General features: G+C 44.1%; 1 protein-coding gene across 5 annotated transcripts in view; it reads left to right on the top strand.

Moving 5' to 3' along the window:
• The window catches only part of SPATS2L (spermatogenesis associated serine rich 2 like), a 55,937-nt gene extending 38,125 nt beyond the window's left edge, over positions 1-17,812 (top strand). For 4 of the 5 annotated variants that reach the window (XM_035136833.3, XM_088676020.1, XM_088676104.1 and 1 more), the window contains 7 exons: positions 1,142-1,342; positions 3,368-3,503; positions 9,507-9,565; positions 10,666-10,775; positions 11,803-11,905; positions 13,677-13,903; positions 17,105-17,812. In XM_035136833.3, the coding sequence (XP_034992724.2) occupies positions 1,142-1,342; positions 3,368-3,503; positions 9,507-9,565; positions 10,666-10,775; positions 11,803-11,905; positions 13,677-13,903; positions 17,105-17,503 (1,235 nt within the window). In that variant the 3' untranslated portion in view covers positions 17,504-17,812. Of the gene's footprint in view, positions 1-1,141; positions 1,343-3,367; positions 3,504-9,506; positions 9,566-10,665; positions 10,776-11,802; positions 11,906-13,676; positions 13,904-13,999; positions 14,253-17,104 lie in introns of those variants that run through there. The other variant, XM_088676184.1, reaches the window with a different exon arrangement.
• Positions 17,813-18,690: the final 878 nt, after the last annotated feature.

Genomic DNA, 18,690 nt, shown 5'->3' with positions numbered 1-18,690 from the left:
AGCTGCCTTGGAAACCTTAGACATCCCTGCTGTTGAAAAGTGGCATCTCCCTGTATCTGGTTCTAATGAATCTTGGTGCATCCTATCATGCCAACAGGCCACCTCCATTCAGCACCATTGACTGATGTAGGGAGATGTTTGAAAGCTCATGGTGATATTCTGTCATGATGAGATACATCTCACTAGAACAGGGATTGCCAAACTTCTTGGAATTTTGAGAGTGTGCTGGAGATGCCAGGCACAAAATAAGTGCTGGGGTGTGTGTGTGTGTGTGTGTGTGTGTGGCACAACACAATATGGCTGCAATGAGGAGAATGGCATAACACAAAATTAGATAAGCTGGAGTGCCTGGCAACCTTATGCTCACCATGGAAGTCAGCTAGGTATGTCCTGCTGCTCCTGTCTGTGGAGATCACACAATATTGATTGTACCGTGGTACCTCGGGTTAATAACAGTCCGGTATAAGAATGATTTGGTTTACAAACTCCACAAAACTGGCGGCGGGAGGCCTCATTAGGGAAAGCGCGCATCGGTTTAAGAACAGTTTTGGTTTAGGAACGGAATGGATTAAGTTCATAAACCAAGATACCACTTCACACACACACACACACACACTGTTGCTGTCTAATAGCAGAGAGTATTCCTCAGCACCAGGGAAAACATACAAGGTGATCACATCACAGTGCCTCGTGATTTCACAGAAATAACTAGGTTTTTCCCCTAAAAATGTCAAAAATTTGGGGGCATCTTATACACAGATACATCTCCCCCCATTTTCTTAAATCAGAGTCCCCCAAAATAGGGGGCGTCTTATGCATGGGGGCATCTTATAGATGGAAAAATACGGTACTTAATTTGAACGAAAGCTCAAAGTCTGAGGCACCTGCCCAGTAAAAGTCTTTATGGGCATCATGCGGCCTCGGGGACGCTGAGTTGGGGACCCCAGCACAAGAAGTTGTAAGAGAATATGGGAAAAGTAAGCAGCAAGATGCCATTTCTAATCATGGACATTTTATAATTCCTCTCCTCTTTACCTTTAGAATTTTTTTCCCACAAGAAAGAGCCTCTCAGTTCTCACATGAACCAATTCAAGAAACTCCACCATTGATCTTCCAATTTGTTGTTTTTGGGTTTTTGCAGACCAAAAGGCAGACCAAAAAACCACACCTATAGAAGCAGACCGAAAATATGTAAATAGCACACAGCTGCCTGATCCTTTCCAGTCCTCCCACCCAGCCCAGTGCAGTGTTGGTAGGACGAAGACAAAGACATCCATGGTTAAGCCGTCTGTCCCCACAGCCCATCTTGAAATAAAACCAGAGGATTCAGTCAAGAAAAGAGGTACAAGAGATTTGTTTGCTCTGAAGTGCAACCCAATGCATTTTTTTCTTATTTCCAAAGCTTTTATTAACTTTACCAAAAATTCTGTGTAGCCATTCAGTTTTAGTAATCTTTAAAAGAAGCATTGTATGTCAATGCTGTTTTTGTCTACTCTGTAAAGCAGGAGTCGGGAACCTGTGGCCCTCCAGATGTGGTTAGACTACATCTCAAAACATTGGTCATTGGCCACGCTGACATGCACTCCAACATGCCCCAGGGTAAAACCGGGACGCATGTCTTTTGGGGCCATGTTCCTGCGCAGGGGTGTAGCATTGGGAGGCTTCCAGGACGATCACCCCGGGCACATTTTTGGGGGGAGGCACTGCTAACACCGCCTCGCAAAGCAGTTCAGGAAAGGTGGTGTGAGAAGGATGCCAGCTGCCCTTTGACCCCAGCCTTGTCCTTGGGATCGAAGGGCTCATGGCTCTTGCATCCTTCTCATGCCACCCACCCCCCAAGCTGCTTTGCAAGGCTGGGATCTGATCAGATCCCAGCCTTGCAAAGCAGCACAGGACCGTGTGTCATTTTTGCAAGGCTGGGACCCTTGCAAAGTGGCTTAGGGATGCTGTTGCTCAAGTGGCGACAAGGGCTGGGTTGGTGTGCAGCGGGCTTCAATCACCCTCCTGGTATGCACACATGTGCTCCCTGGGCGCCATGACAACATGCTCCACCGCTGCTCCTGCGTGAGCACATGCGTCTTTTAGGGCTGTGAGCTCATGGGAGCCAGGTGACTCGCACAAAAGCACAATCCCCAAAACAAGATGTTCTACTTAAATCGGGTGTAGTGTGTACTGGGGTCCAGCGATAACTAGAGAGCCACCTGGCAATCAAGGTATTAGCTGAAGGTATTAGTGCTAGATGGGTAATTTGCTTTGATTAAATTCACACAAGGTCACTGGAATTGTAAGAATAGGTGAATAAAATGAGATAAATGTAAAATGATAAGTTCATAAGGGAAAGCATAGTAACGTTCAGTATAATAGGGAATCGATATGTAAATGTTGGGAAGTTTATTGTAATTTTATTTCTTGTATTTTCTTTCTCTTCTTTCTCTTTTCTTTTCCTTTCTTTTTTCTTTCCCTCTCTTTTTATTTTTTCTAATAAGTTTTGGGGTTTTTTTTCTTGTATAATTTTGACTTATGTTTGCATTTGTGTTATATCGATTTTCTTTTCATTTGTGTTGATTTATGTTATGTTATGTTGAATTATGCTGATTTTATTGTTAATATGTTTAATATTTAATAAAGTATTTTAATCTTTAAAAAAAAAGATAACTAGAGAGCCACAAGTTCCCCAGACCTGCCTTGAGGCAGCCCAAGTGTCCTTGGTGATTAACCAATTCCAACTTCATTCCGCCTCTTTATCCATGAAGACCACCATTTTCACAGCTCAGACAAAAATGTATGTAACGAACTGTGCTTTGCATTATCACTCTGGTATTTCATGGAACGTATCAAGTGCAAATAAACTGTGAGTTGTTCTTTGCTTACTGCTCATGGTTATTTGGAGTGGTAGGGGAACCCATGAGTCCATGTTCTGATGGAATATTAGGCCAAACCATGGTTTCGCTTGCAGGAGCTCAGCAGGAGATGAGAAGGGGCAAAGCACCTGTGATTTCAGCAGCCTGCTGGTGTACACATACGAAACTATAGTTTTGTTTGGCTGTGAAAGTGATGTGATAATCAGGCCAGTATGGCATAGTATGAGGGTGAGAGAGAGTTCACTATCTCTGCCTTTTTCTATCCTCCTCCACAAATTGCAGGATTAGTGTGTGCAGCAGGGAAGCCCTGTCTACTTTATAATGGAATTACCATTTTGCAAATGAAGGTTTCTTTACAAGCGGGTGTTGTTCTGCTTGCACAAAACGCTCGTTGGCGCCACGTTGAATGGCAGCCCAACACAACTGGTGCTGCTTAGTACAATTTTTCTCACTTCCAGATTAAATTTGAGAACAGAAGGATAGCTGACGTTTGTTTGCTGTTCCAGGTCTGAACATTGAAAAATCTGTAAAAGATCTTCAGCGATGCACTGTTTCGCTGACAAGATACCGCATGATGATTAAAGAGGAGGTGGATAATTCTGTGAAGAAGATTAAAGCTGCCTTTGCAGAACTACACAGCTGGTAAGTAGGTGAGGGAAAAGGAAGTCAGGTGAGATATTTCAGAAGTCCATTCCATTTGATGATCATTCCAGTCTCACTGGACTTACTCCTCAAAGAAAATAAGAGCACTTGAGACCTTAGCACATTTTATGTTCTTTGGTTGCTGGTCTCAGAGGTAAGAATTGCAAGGACCTATTAACCAAGATTTTACCCAAGCAGGTGAATGCAAAGTTTTGCAACAAACCAGATGTACACTGCAAAATTTTAGTGCAGATTTGGAGGTGCCCCCAGATTATGGGGTTCATTGTTAATGAAGCCGTGAAAAGCATTTGGGGAGATAAACCACATATGGGGGTGGGGAGATGATTCTGCCCTCTTTTCCCCTTTTGCTGCCAAAATCAGATCACACCCATTCTTTCCATGTAACTAGGTCAGTTCTGTTTTATAAACATGTAACTTCTACTGTCCTGTCTATCCTGATGTACAAATAATTTTTCTTCTGAACCTTACCCCTAGCCATTGTGCAGGGGTGAAACTAGTCTTTATTTCACCCGGGTCAAAGACCCAGTTTGGCACACACCCCACCCACATTTGCATACAAACACACACAGGCTGGGGACCTCATTGGCACCCCTCTGGAGGTTTCACCCAGGGCAAAAAACCTAGCTAGCCCCGCACCCCACGTAGCTATGGTACTGCATTGTGGGTGCTGGGCCAATTTCATCACTAGAATAAAAGGGATTATAATTCATAATTTCTTGCTTGCCTTTTACCAACAGGTCCCAGGGTGGGTAATAATACCCCAAGTCTCACAAGTATTTTGACTTAGAACATTAAACTAAATCTTCCCAAAGTTCAGAGAGCTTGGAAAGAGTGCTGTGTAGGCAGCCTGCTTTCCTTCATGCATCCAGGCATTCATATGTGTTTGGCCAACAGTTTCAAAGGTTGGGGTGAATAAACCTACTTTGCAAAATGTTGGAACCAATTATTTTTATTACAGAATAGAGTTTTTTGTTACATTGCGTTCAGGTATCTTACCCATATCCTAGAGAGTTTACTCTTGGACTTTGGCCCAGTTGCTTTATATTATATCACATGTTTAAATCTCTCCCCACCCCCCAGCAAGCTTAATTCTTGTATTCAGAACAAGAATGAAGCATAATCTGGTTTCTTATTCAAATCTTGCCCACAATGGATATAGCTGGGGTAATAATGGAACAGTGTTGTATTCCAGAGCATGGCAAAAATTATGTAATTTAATGGCTATCCTCCTGGGGTCCTAGCTGAATAGAGAGCCTGCCTACATGTTTCCACCCAGCCAGGCAGTGGTTCTATTTATCAGTCATTTGACAAAGCTTCTAATCACTTTTCTAGATCTGCAATCATGCATATATTTGCATTAAGCACCCAGGTAATCATTTTCTCTCTTATTATGCACATTCCATTGAAGACATGCAGAGCCCGTGCAGTTGAAGGGGCCTCTTTTTGTCTCATAAATGAACAAAAAGTAGTTTCACCATATTTAGGGTTTGAGATGCCACCTGGCAATCAAATAATATTGTTCCCTAAAAATATTTCCAGTTCTAAGCATTCATCTAGACAGAAACAATTATTTTTATTAGTACTTTACCTGAATTCCTTTTCTAAACTCCATGCAAATGCAGCAGTTGTTGCAGCAGTGAAAAGATCCTTTGGCCTTTACCTACAAATGTACATGTGGGCCTTTTGTTGATGTTTTTATCAGCATTTCTGGAAGTTTTTTTTTCTCATGTACTACATAATTACTATGGTGTGGTGCTGATGATGTTCCAAAGATTATCTGTGCAAGTGGATATGTGTCCCAGATTATTCAGATGTAAAGTGAGGTCCCTTAAGAAGTGGGCATGTGCCTTTATTGATAAACCGAAAAACAGTTAGCTTGCAAGGTCAGTAGTGGAAAGTGCCAGAGGCAATGGAGGACTGAGGCCTCCTTCCATCAAGGGTCAGACTGCGATCAGGCTTCATGTATTTTGTGTCAGGCAAATATGTCCCAATCAGGAAATCATATAGAAATGAAGCCCCCCCCCCAACTCACAGGAACAAACCACCTATAGTTTTGCCGCATTCAGAACAAAATGATTATTTTGAGTTTTCTGTGAAACGTAGAATTTATAGATCTCTAGTTTATGCCCTCTGTGCAATAACAGAAGTGTGTGAGCTCTCTTCTGCTTGGATTTAGGCCATTTATAATGCACTTCCTCTCCTCTGTGATTGCAGAAAATAAAATAAACTCCAAAACAAACCTTTCCCAGAGTTCTTAGGGTTTTGACATTTGTGCATTTCTCGCCATGCCACTTGAGAACAAGGTGGACAGACAGTAAGCAGCGTACGGCTTAGGAGACTCCCCAGCACTCCTGTTTTGTCACACATCACAGCACCTTGATCCCTTATTGGTTGCTGGAATTTGGGCAGATCGGTTCAGGTGGTGGGAAAGGCCACATTTTCTCATCAGGTGATGTGGTCACCGTACTAGAGCAGGCAGGCATTTCAACCAGGCACATCTTTCCCCATGAGAAAGCAGAGCTTGGTACTAGCAAGTAAAGCAAGTTGCTCATGGGAATGGAAAGAGCAGATGGAGGAATTTGGTGATTTGATGATTGGGTTTGGGAAGCCAGGACACACACACACATAGAGAGAGAGAGAGAGAGAGAGAGAGAGAGAGAGAGAGAGAGAGAGAGAGAGAGAGAGAGAGGTGTTAAGATTGGACTAAAATCCAGCTTTCAGAAAGGAAGAGCAATTTCTTGTTGGGACCAAGTAAGCGAGTTGTAAAGTAAGCATATTCTATGTATGCAGTATTAGTAACTACTGGTTCTGCCAGCTTGGTTTAAGGAATGTGGACCACTTAGATACAAAAGCCAGACATCAGCTAGAAATGCCATCTGTTACTGATTACAGAGTAGGAGGTTTTTTAGGGAGGGGTTTATTAATTCTTAATAAAAAGGAGTGTTACAAGCAGTGAAACTGTGCTACAAGATTTGCAGATGTCATCACCGCCCATCACAGACTTAAGGGATGTCTCCCATATTCATTGTGACAATACTTAATAATGGGTGGTTGTCTAGAAGTAGAAACCTCTGCCCCTTTAGATACACCTGATCTCCCATTAGAATAGAAACTCCATAAAGTTAAGATGCTCCTTCCCCTCCACCCTCATTTCAGTTTGTTTCCATTCGTGCGGGTGCAGAAGCCAGCAGAACTCTAGAATGCAGAATCCCCACTATTAAAAGTTCTCACTTAGATGGGGGATTTGAAGCAGCAATGAAACCATTTATGTTGTTTACCCTAAAGCCCTTCAAGGCAGCCACTTCCAATAACACTGTGGGCCAAGTTCTCCATATGGGGGGGGAGGGAAAGAGAGACATATTTTTGGGCCTTTTCGAGACAGCAGGAAGCCAGCCCAAATTAACAATCTCCACGCAAAACCTGGATCTTCTCTGGAATGATTTCATGCTATCTTTAGAGACCTTCCCCAACTGCTTAATTTGCCATGGGCAAGCAGTCAACATACACTTCAGATTTCACAGTGCCGTCTCTTACTTCAAAGGACCATGTAACTTTGCCTGTGAGAAGTAAATCAGGGCAAAAGCAGGGGTTCATATCTAAAGATAATTTTCCCTGACATTGCAATGTGTGTGACAGACAGACATATCACTGATTCCGTCATCAGTCCTGTCCCTTCTCACTATTTCCCTTTTCCTTCTGCCCTAATTCCCCCCCTAAAAAAATTCTGCCACATGTACCTCTATCTGCTGATATGTTCACCCTTTTATCTTTTAAATAAATAAATAAACAGCAGCATTTAAACACTGTTGCAGAACTGCTCTGGAGACTGAACATTTGGGCAATTTCATGGGTGCAAACAGGTCAGCGCTACTCACAACGAGCCCATGCTGCAAACTTGCAAAATGATCTGCCTCACCAGCAAACACCTCCCGCCCCAACCACCCCTCCAAAACAACCAGCTTGACGCTGGGGATAAAGTTTGTATTGATTTGGTGAAAGTGCTTCCAAACTTGACCCACTACAGTATTAATTTACTCCACAAAAACGTGAGAATAATCATTGGTAACTGTAAAAGGAGGAGCCTTGTTGGTTGTTGTTGTTGTTGTTGTTGTTGTTGTTGGCATTCGTGTGTCTCAAGAGACAGTGGAGTGTGCCTCCAGGAGTGAAGTCAAACTGCTGCATTAACAGCACCTAAGTGACACACACACACACCCCGACGCAAGCCTGGACACTGTGTTCGGAGGTCCTGGGCTAACCAGACAACAAGACCTCCCTCTTGGCCTCACTGATGTGGCCCAAAGGAAAGCAGAGCAATACGTTTGGCACCAACTTGGCTGCAGGAGTTGCCGGAAGGAGGCATACAAGGGGCCACCCATCCATCTTCCACTTCAGATTTGTGTAGAATTTAATCCTTAGATTTTTCTTCCCCCAAAGATATCCCACACAGCAGTGGAGGGAAGAGACTGAATTGTGCTTTCTCATGAGTAGGGAGGGACCACTGATTCAGCCCATCTGATCCCCAGTTCCCTGTAAACGCATAGCAAACCCCAAGAGCTATTATCTGAGCCCAGGCTGGTCTCCCCTGGCTGTGCATGAGCAAACATACCCCCACCACAATGCATGATGTTAACACTGTGCGTATTATTGCACTGTACCACATTGTTACTGTCACAAGAAAAAACTGCTACTTCTTACAACAGTCCCCTAAAATCCCCTACGCTCTCTCTCTCTCTCTCTCTCTCTCTCTCTCTCTCTCTCTCTCTCTCTCTCTCTCTCTCTCTCAAGCTAAAGAGCTAGGAGAAATTGCCATTGAGTTCCAAGTCAAACCCTTTAAAAATATCTTAAATAGGAATTGTGGAGGGGAGGGAGGGAGGGAGAGACAGACAATAGCTGCCCAGTATTGTAATGGTTTTGCAGTAATATCATCTCATACAACGCAGAAGGAAGATGGGGGTGTTCGTAACTGGGTCACTGGGCTCCGTCATGGGCAAGTAACATGGTGCGGGGGCTTGGTGCTGTCCCAGGTGCCAAACCTCTTCATTTTTACAGATGTTCCTTCTGATACTGGACCAACATTCTGAGCAGCAGCACCTAGAGTAGCTATGCTTAGGGCGCCATCTGCTGGGAATTGCAACCTCAGCTGCGGCCAAAACATAATTGCTAAATCAAATCCAGGCCGTGAAATAATTTTCCCAATAGGTGCAGGAAATAATATACACTAATGCTAATTTGAGTCATGCTTGCAGAAAAGGGGGGGGGCAAAATTGCACCACCAACACAGAAGGGAGAGGTATTGGCAGGTTTTGCAGATTCTCAAAAAAGCAAAGGGGTGCAGGAATAGAACGTAGAACGGCGTTGCTGAAATAGGAGGACAGAAGCAAACGCGTATATAGGGTAGAATGAACTGCCTTATTGTCTGGATAGGCCGCTCCATATTGCACATTCCACATGGGGGTTGTAGGGTTCCTGTGTGTTCAGGGATGCTTGCTTCTGAGTTGATATATGTAGGAATTGCATGGGAAACGTGGGGCAAAATCCCATCACCACTAGCCAGATTGTGGCATTTTTGTAATCACTGTGTTTTGTTGGTAAAAGCCAAGTAATTCTCTTAAGATAAATTGCACAGCCTTGAATTTAATAAAGTACAGTCATACCTCAGGTTAAGTACACTTCAGGTTGACTACTTTCAATTTAAGTACTCCACGGACCTGCCTGGAATGGATTAATCCATTTTCCATTACTTTCAATGGGAAAGGTCGCATCAGGTTAAGTACAGACTTCCAGAACCAATTAAGTACTTAACCTGAGGTACCACTGTAATGACATATGATGAGTTACTATCAAGGCACTCAGAAATTTGCCCATGCTTTATATATATCTTCCCAGAAATTGCTTATAATATGTGCCAAAACCGCCAAGGTACTGTCCGTATGCCCTTTGAAAGAATATAATTATTTTAAATCTCATGTTTTTAATTTTCAGTATCATAGACAAAGAAGTCTCTTTAATGGCAGAAGTTGACAAAGTTAAAGAGGAAGCCAGTAAGTAGAGATGAAAGTAAATGGGGAATTGTGTGCTTTGAAACAATTGGGAAGGGGTGTTTATAGCTGCTTTTGCAGAAACAAAAGCAACCATTCATCTATTCCAGGCATGTCCAACAGGTAGATCGTGATCTACCAGTAGATCACTGGACATCTGTGATAGATCACCGGTAGATCAGTGGCTCCCCCCCAAGAAGCTAAAGAACTTTGTCTCCCCTAAAAAAACTCAACACCTTTGTCCTGTACCCCTAAAATGACTGAACCACCAAAACCAGGGCTTTCCTTCCTAAAAAAAAAGGTCAATGCCGCTTTCCTCCTTCCTAAAGAAGCTCAACAACTTTTACGTGAACCCCCCAAAACAGGGCTTTCCTGCCTAAAAACACCTCAACAACTTTGACCTGAACCCCCTCAAAAGGGGGTAGATCACTGCCTGTTTTTAACTCTGTGAGTAGATCACAGTCTCTTGGAAGTTGGCCACCCCTGTCAAAAGCAGCATTGTGTGTTTCACCACATATAGTTTTTGGATTACAGATAGAATCACACCTAGGTTTTCTGCCGAATGTTCTGGCCTGAAATTGCACTTTTAAGAGTAATGAGGGTTGCTGCACATTCAACCATCATAAGGCTACAAATGGTTATTTGATTGACAGTAAGGTTTGAAATCTTAACCCCCCCCCCTCTCCAAAAAAGCAAGTTTCTAACTATGAAATTAGGCTTTAATGGAATTGGGTGAATTCTCACAAGCCAAAGGCACGGGCAGAGAAGGCTGGGGTCACAGTGGGATTTGTAGTGTTCAAAGCCAGGGTTGTCTTGCACCCAGTCTCACACAAGTGGATTTGGGCAACCTTGCTCACACCACACCTCAGGTTTTTCCCGAGAGTGTTGTTGCCTCCAGGAGAGTTTTTTCCAAGAACTGTCAAGTACTGCAGGTGCCACAAGGAAAGCAAGTGACCGAGAAGTGGGCAGTCCCACCAACCTGTCAAAGTTGGCCTGTGAAGGGTACAGAGATTGTAGATCTGGCCTGCAGGCAAGATATAGTTCCTTTTTCTGACATTAAATGCATGTTAAACTTTTGTTGGCATCACCTTCTTGTTTGGCAGTGGAAATCTTAACCGCTCGTCAGAAAAAAGCTGAAGAATTGAAGAGGTTAACAGATTTGGCTAGCCAAATGGCAGAGACTCAGTTGGCTGAACTGAGGGCTGAAATTAAGGTTAGTGTGGCCATTTCTTTTGAGGTAGTCCATGCCTTCTTTCTTGTAGCGTACAAACCAGACACACAATAATTCATTCCTCAAATACAGGGTTGGTGTTTTTTTTTCAAAACAAAGTGCAGGTCTGACTTCCTAGGTAGGTCATAGAATCAGAATTGTAGAGCACCCCTTGCAATGCAGGAAACTCAGCTAAAGCATCCATGAATTTCACTTAATGTCATGAAATTAAACGGTTGGTCTCCATTGAACCTAGAGAAGGTAAAAGCAGGTTTTAAACTCTTCCTTCTGGTCTTTTGCCCTTAGAGAAATATTCCCTGAACCATAGATGTACCACAATAACTCTGCTGCAGTTCTTAACATTTTGTTTTATTCCCTACCTCGATTATGCACCTGTCCCCAAATATGTATCTGTCCCAAATTATGCATCTATGCTGCTGTTTACAGATTACCTATTGGAATTAGCATTGTTATTATGCTGGTTATTGAAATGTATGTGGATGTGGATGTGGATATAGATAGATACACACATTCTGATGTGTGTATGAGCATGGAGTGCTAATCAAAACAAGGCATGTGGGGTGGAATTGCAGAACCACCACAGACATTGGATACTGCTTGTGAATACAATAGTGATGAGCAACAACAAAAAAACGCCATTCATAGTTTCCCTCCCAGTGTTGCGAAAGTTTTGGATATTCTTTTGAGGTTTGTGCTCAACCTCCTCTGCGCTGGAGCACAGGATCATCCTTCAATCCCCTTTTTTTCTTTTAACTACTGACAAGCATTTCCCAGATCATGAGATGAAAGGGTAGTAGTTCTTTTCGTGGTGCATCAATAGGTGTGGAGACATTTCACAAAGCCTAACATGTACCCCAACGCTTTAAGACTGGAGTGTGCAGCTCTCCAAAATGCTCGAGATTCAGCAGACGAGGCTTTATAATTATTGGGCAGGCTTCTTTCACATTTCCTTCATTACCTGGTGCAATTTATAACTTAAGTCATCCCCCCTCCCCCCACTACCTTGCAGCACTTTGTAAGCGAACGTAAATATGATGAAGAACTGGGAAGATCTGCCCGCTTTTCCTGTGACATAGAACAGCTGAAGACTGAGATTCTGCAGTGCGGAGAGCGTAAGTCTATGGTGCTTCTGACTAAGCCTCATGTAGATTCCTGATTGCCTTGTACAGCTTGGACCTTTCGGACTGCATTTCTTCTTGGGAAGCTAGGTGGACAAGGTGTGTGCACGCACTATAGTCTCTTCCTCATTCAACTATCCCACCTTTGAGCAAAAAAGGCTTTCACAAGCCTCTGCCTTGATGGTTGCTCACTTGGCAAGGGAAAAGATGACTAAACGACCTGCTTCTAAAATGCATTGGATCGGCACTGCACATGCACGCTACATAGCGACGCCCACCCCTGGGTGCATGTCATGTTTGCCGCTCCGGGTGCCCAAGCGGCTTCCTCCGCCACTGCTAAGGTTACCAGATTTTTTTTTCAATGAATCCAGGGACAAAATAAATAAATAAATATTAAAGAGAGAAAAAGTTTTATAAAAGTAAAGAAGTAATATCTTCTCTTCTTTAGTCTCCTCTGTTGCGCGGCCTTCCCCTGGGTCCCGGCCTTCCTTGGAGCGCTAGCCGTGCTCCCCCCCTTCCTCTCCCTCCTTGCACTGTGATCCCCTACAGGCTTACTCGGGAGTAAGCATTAGCAGAAACCTCCTCCTCCTGCTGCTGCTGCCGCCCTGCCCACCTGTCTGGGCATCTCCTGCACAGGCATCATCTGGCGGCTGCCCATCCGCGCCGCGGTTTGCCCAGTCAGCGGGTCTGGGGCAGAGCTGACGGCGAGTGAGCGAGAGGAGGCACACTTGGGCCAGATCAGCTCGTCTCCTGCTCGCCTCTCGTCCACGAAGGCCAACAACGAGCTTGCCGACAAGCTGAGCCGCCGCTTGCAAGTCGAGGAAAACAATGGCAAAGCCGAGCAGCAGCTGCAGTTGCCCAAACACCACCTGGTGGCCAAGCCGGAGGCCAAGCCGATGGCCTTGGACAGCGGTGCCGACAGCGAGCTGAGTGCCAAGTTGCAGCAGCGCACTGAGCTCAACGACCCCCACAGCTATCGCCTGGCGGCGGCACACAGCACTCCACCTTCAGCCCCTACACCGAATCCCCATATGGTGCATCTTGTGCGCAACACATCATATGGGGACTTCCAGTGAGGCAAAATGGCGGGCGCCACGGCAAGCAAGCAGCTCCTGAAGCCAGCCAGAGCCAACTGTGCTACCAGGCTGGCTCCGGGCTTCTGAGACTGCTGCTGCTACATTTCCCAGGGACATTAGATGAAATCCAGGGACATTCCAAGGATGGAATTTGTCCGGGGACAAATTTGCAAATCCGGGGACTGTCCCTGGGAAACATCTGGTAACCCTATGGTAAACGCCATGCCTGAATAACCCAAAAGAATACGAACCTGTATTTACAGTAAGTCCAAACGAAATTGAACAGAGAAATATGTAGTAAAAATTAAGTCCAAGGGCCAGCAGATGTCACTCACTACTAGTTTCCTGAAAGAAATTCTCTAAATTGATTGAAATCTGACTTGTTTGGCCTATATTTAAGAAACAAAACTTTCAAAAGTGGGCCATGTTAATTTTATATCAGCGCTGAAGTATCCAATTGGAAGCATTCGATAAAGCACAGTTAATATGGTTTTAAGTGTTGTATTTAAACATGTCCAAAATTTTACTCGAAGATTATTTTTATTATCTTGGATGACTGTTTGTTGCCAAATCACAGCACACAGCAACGAAAAACAGACTCCTTTCTGCCCTCAGTTAAACTGTTGCCATTTTGGAACCAAAAGCTCTCTTTTGGGATTGTGAGCATTGGGCCTTTTTCTTCCTTGTAGTTTCCCACCCAAAGAACAATTATTCCGCAAGAACACCATCTGGCTCACTGCTGCAGTCGACATCTTTGCGCACAGCAACCAGCATACCAAGCGCATACAACCAAAAATCTTCAAATCGAATTCGTTCCAAGACTCCTGATGGGAAAGCAGTAACACCTAAAGTCTCCAGCCAAGTTAGCACAAACACCACAGAATCCTCTCCTCAGACGATTTCAACAAACAAACAGGTAAAGTACAGAAAATAATAGTGGCTTTCAATCCCTATCAATATCTCGTAAAAGGAAGGCAAGTCTACCAGGCTTCTTTTCCATTTTCTTTCCAAGTTACAGGGAACCAGGCAGAGGGCCTTCTCGGTAGTGGCACCTGCTCTTTGGAATGCCCTCCCACCAGATGTCAAAGAGAAAAACAACTACCAGACTTTTAGGAGACATCTGAAGGCAGCCCTGTTTAGGGAAGCTTTTAATGTTTAATAGATTATTGTACTTTAATGTTTTGTTGCAAGCCGCCCAGAGTGGCTGGGGAAACCTGGCTGGATGGGCAGGGTATAAATAATTAAATAAATAAATAATTAAATTATTATTATTATTATTATTAATAATAATAATAATAATAATAACAACCACCAGTTCACAGAGTTTTGCTGTCGTTTTAGTTTTAAGAAAAAACCAAATCAATTCAGTTTGTAATTTATTATCCACTGCCCTTAACTTCCCTGGAATCAGAAATTCAGTACCCTGTAATATCAGGCTATCTCCTACTTTCACATTATCAGTCCTGCACTGTGTGGAAACACTCTCCTTCTGTTCCTGCAGCACAACACCCACTAGAATTAATTTGATTTGGTTTTGCAAATTGTACTCCAGATTATTTCAGATAAAGGAGCTTGTGTTGTTGTTGTTGTTGTTGTTGTTGTTGTTCCACGGTCAAAAGTACCTGGGAAGACAGGGTTCATGGTGGATAGAAAAACACCAACCAAACACTTTGGAGAAGGCATGGCAGCTCTTTCCCCCTTTCAACACAGTCCAGTAGTCAGCTCAACAAAGGGGTCCTCCAGAAAACTATAAGCACACAATGAAGAGGCTATCACACTAATTCTCAGGCCTCCTTGTTGTTTAGTCGTCTTAGTCGTGTTCAACTCTCCGTGACCCCGTGAACCAGAGCATGCCTTGGAAACTCTCACTTTCTTCTCAAAGCTTCTACATAAAAATGTCCATGGAGTTTTCTTGGCAAAATACTGGAGTGGTTTGCCAGTTTCTTCTCCAGGTGGGTCACATTTAGTCTAAACTCTCAGCTATGACCTGTCCGTCTTGGGTGGCCCTGCATGGCATAGCTCATAGCTTCTTGGAGTTGTTCAAGCCCCTTCGCCATGACAAGGTAGTGATCCATGAAGGGGTCAGGCCTCCTTAGGAACTCCTTATTCCCCTCTTGCCACAACTCGAGTGCTTGCTCACCACCTGAATCTCAGGTATCCCTCCTTCTTGGTTCTGCCAATAATATTCCTGTCCTCTCATCTGCTCTGAGAAAGTGCTCCTGCAGTATCTCCTTCGTTGTTCTCTAATCTCCTCTTCGTTTGCATGCAGGGGCAGCAAGAGTGTCAGACACCCAAACACCACAGCGCTCTTCTTCCAGCCTGCCCATGTTTAATTGCACACAGGCCACAGTGGCCAGCAATGACCACTCCCCACATCAATTTTGGGTGGTCGTGCTCACCCCCCCTCCCCCGGATCCCAGTGGTCTCCCAGTGGTCTCCGCCTACCTCAGCCAATCGTCCAATCCCGCCTGGGGAGGCGTTGCTGGGGGATCGGCCAGGTAAGGGGAGGAACCGCCCTGCCCACACAACAGAAGGTGATCCCAGGGTTCCCCGTTAAAGGGGTCTTGACAGGAGGCATTGGCCATACGCTGAGAGGTTGTCATTGCTCTCCCCTCCAACAGCGGCAAAACCGGGGGTGGGGTGGCTCTCTGCTTGAACATATGTTCTCCAGGGCCAGCCCAATCCCCACACATTCTGGATAACCCTGATGTCTCCCAGATCCCCGGCTGGGGACTGGAAAGGATAAATGCCCAATGCCTAGGCCAAGGACTCCCTACATCTGAATCTTAATAAAGTTGTGGCCAATTTTAATCCCAAAGGATGTTGTCTTGAGTCATTATTCCGTTCGGGGGTCGTCTGGGGTTGGGGGGACTCCGCCTGTCCACACAATGGTCTTGATCCCAAACTGTATGTTTATCTGAAGAAGTGTGCATGCACAAGAAAGCTCATACCAATGACAAACTTTGTTGTTGTTTAGTCGTTTAGTCGTGTCCAACTCTTCGTTACCCCATGGACCAGAGCACGCCGGGCACTCCTGTCTTCCACTGCCTCCCGCAGTTTGGTCAAACTCATGTTCGCAGCTTAGAGAACACTGTCCAACCATCTCATCCTCTGCCGTCCCCTTCTCCTAGTGCCCTCAATCTTTCCCAACATCAGGGTCTTTTCCAGGGAGTCTTTTCTTCTCATGAGGTAGCCAAAGTATTGGAACCTCAGCTTCAGGATCTGTCCTTCCAGTGAGCACTCAGGGCTGATTTCCTTCAGAATGGATAGTAGTTTGATCTTCTTGCAGTCCATGGGACTCTCGAGGGTCTCCTCCAGCACCATAATTCAAAAGCATCAATTCTTTGGCGATCAGCCTTCTTTATGGTCCAGCTCTCACTTCCATACATCACTACTGGGAAAACCAGTTGGTCTGACAAACTACTGACAAACTTAGTTGGTCTCTAAGGTGCTACTGGAAGGAATTCTTTTATTTTGTATGTTTAATAAGTATGTGTGGAGATGTAATAATAATAATAATAATAATAATAATAATAATAATAATAATAATAATTATTATTTATACCCTGCCCATCTGGCTGGGTTTCCCCAGCCACTCTGGGTGGCTCCCAACAGAATAGTAAAAACACGATTGAACATCAAACTTGCCTAAACAGGGCTGCCTTCAGATGTCTTACAAAAGTCAGATAGTTGTTTATTTCCTTGACATCTGATGGGAGGGCGTTCCACAGGGTGGGCGCCACTACAGAGAAGGCCCTCTGCCTGCTTCCCTGTAACCTCAATTCTCCTAGGGAGGGAACCGCTGGAAGGCCCTCAGAACTGGACCTCAGTGTCCGGGCTGAACGATGGGGGTGGGGACGCTCCTTCAGGTATAATGAGAATGATTCTACTCAGCTTTCACCAAAAATGGCCACAGCAAAGATCCATTGGCAGTGGCGTTTTTTAAAAGTGCAACTGGTGTGGCCGTGCTGCAGGGGGTGCCATAACACTGTTGTAGAATGGAGCGCAAGAGTGGGGGGAGGGTGCACGCCACATTTTAGCATTGAACAGGGCTTTGCCGATGATTGAGAGCCCGAAATCCACCATTGCCATAACCCTTTATTTTGTTCCTTGACAGAATGCAGCCTCTAGCCACAGGCGGAGATTTCAGACGCAGTATCATGGAATTTGGCTCAATGGACCGCTTAAGTCTCAAAGTGCCATAAACGAGTCAGATCAGAACAGCACGAAAGGCAGCTCTCGACATGAATACAGAAGGCAGCACCATAATAGTTTTCGGTCAAAAAACAAAGGCACTTTTAAAACCCAAGAGCATTCTGCAGCAGCAAAAAGCATGGAAACTCTAACGTTTCCAGAGAAAACAAGACGAAAGCATCCTGTGCCAGGCCCCACAGAGCCCAGGCCTTTATGCAGCAATATTACAAGGGTTTCTCAGTGCAACTTATGTCCTGCAAGAATAGAAACCTCCACAGAGGCCCCTGTCCTTTCGGTGCCAGCTGTGACACTGGTGGCATGAGGATTGGGAAGACGGACGACTAGCAAATGTAATGCATTTTCATATTTAAGTTTCTCACTAACGGTGCTTTCTTTTTATTCCAAATAAAAGCCCCAGAAAAGGCTTGTGTAGAATACTACAATTGTGGTAAACCAAACTTACTGGGGTTTTCCTAAACCACAATAATCTGCCATATCTCATTTCATACTATAAAGGCTTTGCTCAATATACTTGATATTGTTTTTTCTCATAACAATGCAGCTTTTAGCTAGCCAGTGCCTAGTAAAACAATAAAATTGTTGTTAAAAATAAATGGCAGGAGGATGTCAATATAGATGTGTTTGTTACTGTCCAAAAGGTTGGTATTTGGGTAATCCTGGCATTCCTATTGTTGGTCTGCGATCAAGATACGTGTTCATATAAAATTGCTCTTAACTATTTCCATTTTATATGGACCTCAAATTGTTTGTGCAGAACCTCATGGTTCAGTTTGATGTAACTAAATTTCATAGCCTGAATGATCATCAAGATGAGTCACAAATACTAGCTAACAAACGACATATTTTTTCTGTACTGTGCCACTCATACAAGATTGGGTAGGATATAAATTTTGAACTGAAAAAGGAAGAGTAAGTTTTCCAGCCTCTTAAATCCTTTTCGATTATCTTTGCAGACTAAAAATCAAACATGTTTCAGTCCGAGTTTATTTTCTTGCTGTAGACATCCCTTCCTTATTTACGCACCTTTGGCTACAAACCTGTACTGAGTTGTATGCGCTTGATTTCTTTGGGTTTCATCCTATACAACTGATTGTTTAATTATGGCCTGTGTATCTTGCAAATCTGACAGGATACCCTGTATATCACACCTGAGCACATGCAAAATCCAAGGCTTATATTTTAAAACAAGCTCACAGCTTTAAATAGCCCAAGACTGTACTTCAGAAAAATTATTTCCCCTTTTTATTAAAAACAAACAATTTTACAAAATGCAGTGTTTTATTTTGAAACAACCAAACCATCTGGATTCTGTTGTTACCTTATTACCTTTTCCCAAAATCAGCCGTCCCTAGTGACGAAAAGGAAAACGTTGGGCTCACAAGGGTCCACAAATATTGGCCTGCATTAGTAACCAGTGCTGCTGTGGGTTAAACCACTGAGCCTAGGGCTTGCTGATCAGAAGGTTGGCGGTTCAAATCCCTGTGACGG

This window comes from Zootoca vivipara, chromosome 1 (assembly GCF_965207765.1).
Source record: "Zootoca vivipara chromosome 1, rZooViv2.hap1.1, whole genome shotgun sequence".
Lineage (NCBI taxonomy): Eukaryota > Metazoa > Chordata > Lepidosauria > Squamata > Lacertidae > Zootoca > Zootoca vivipara.
Note: the sequence above shows the minus strand (reverse complement) of the source record. Positions and strands in the feature narration are given on the sequence as shown.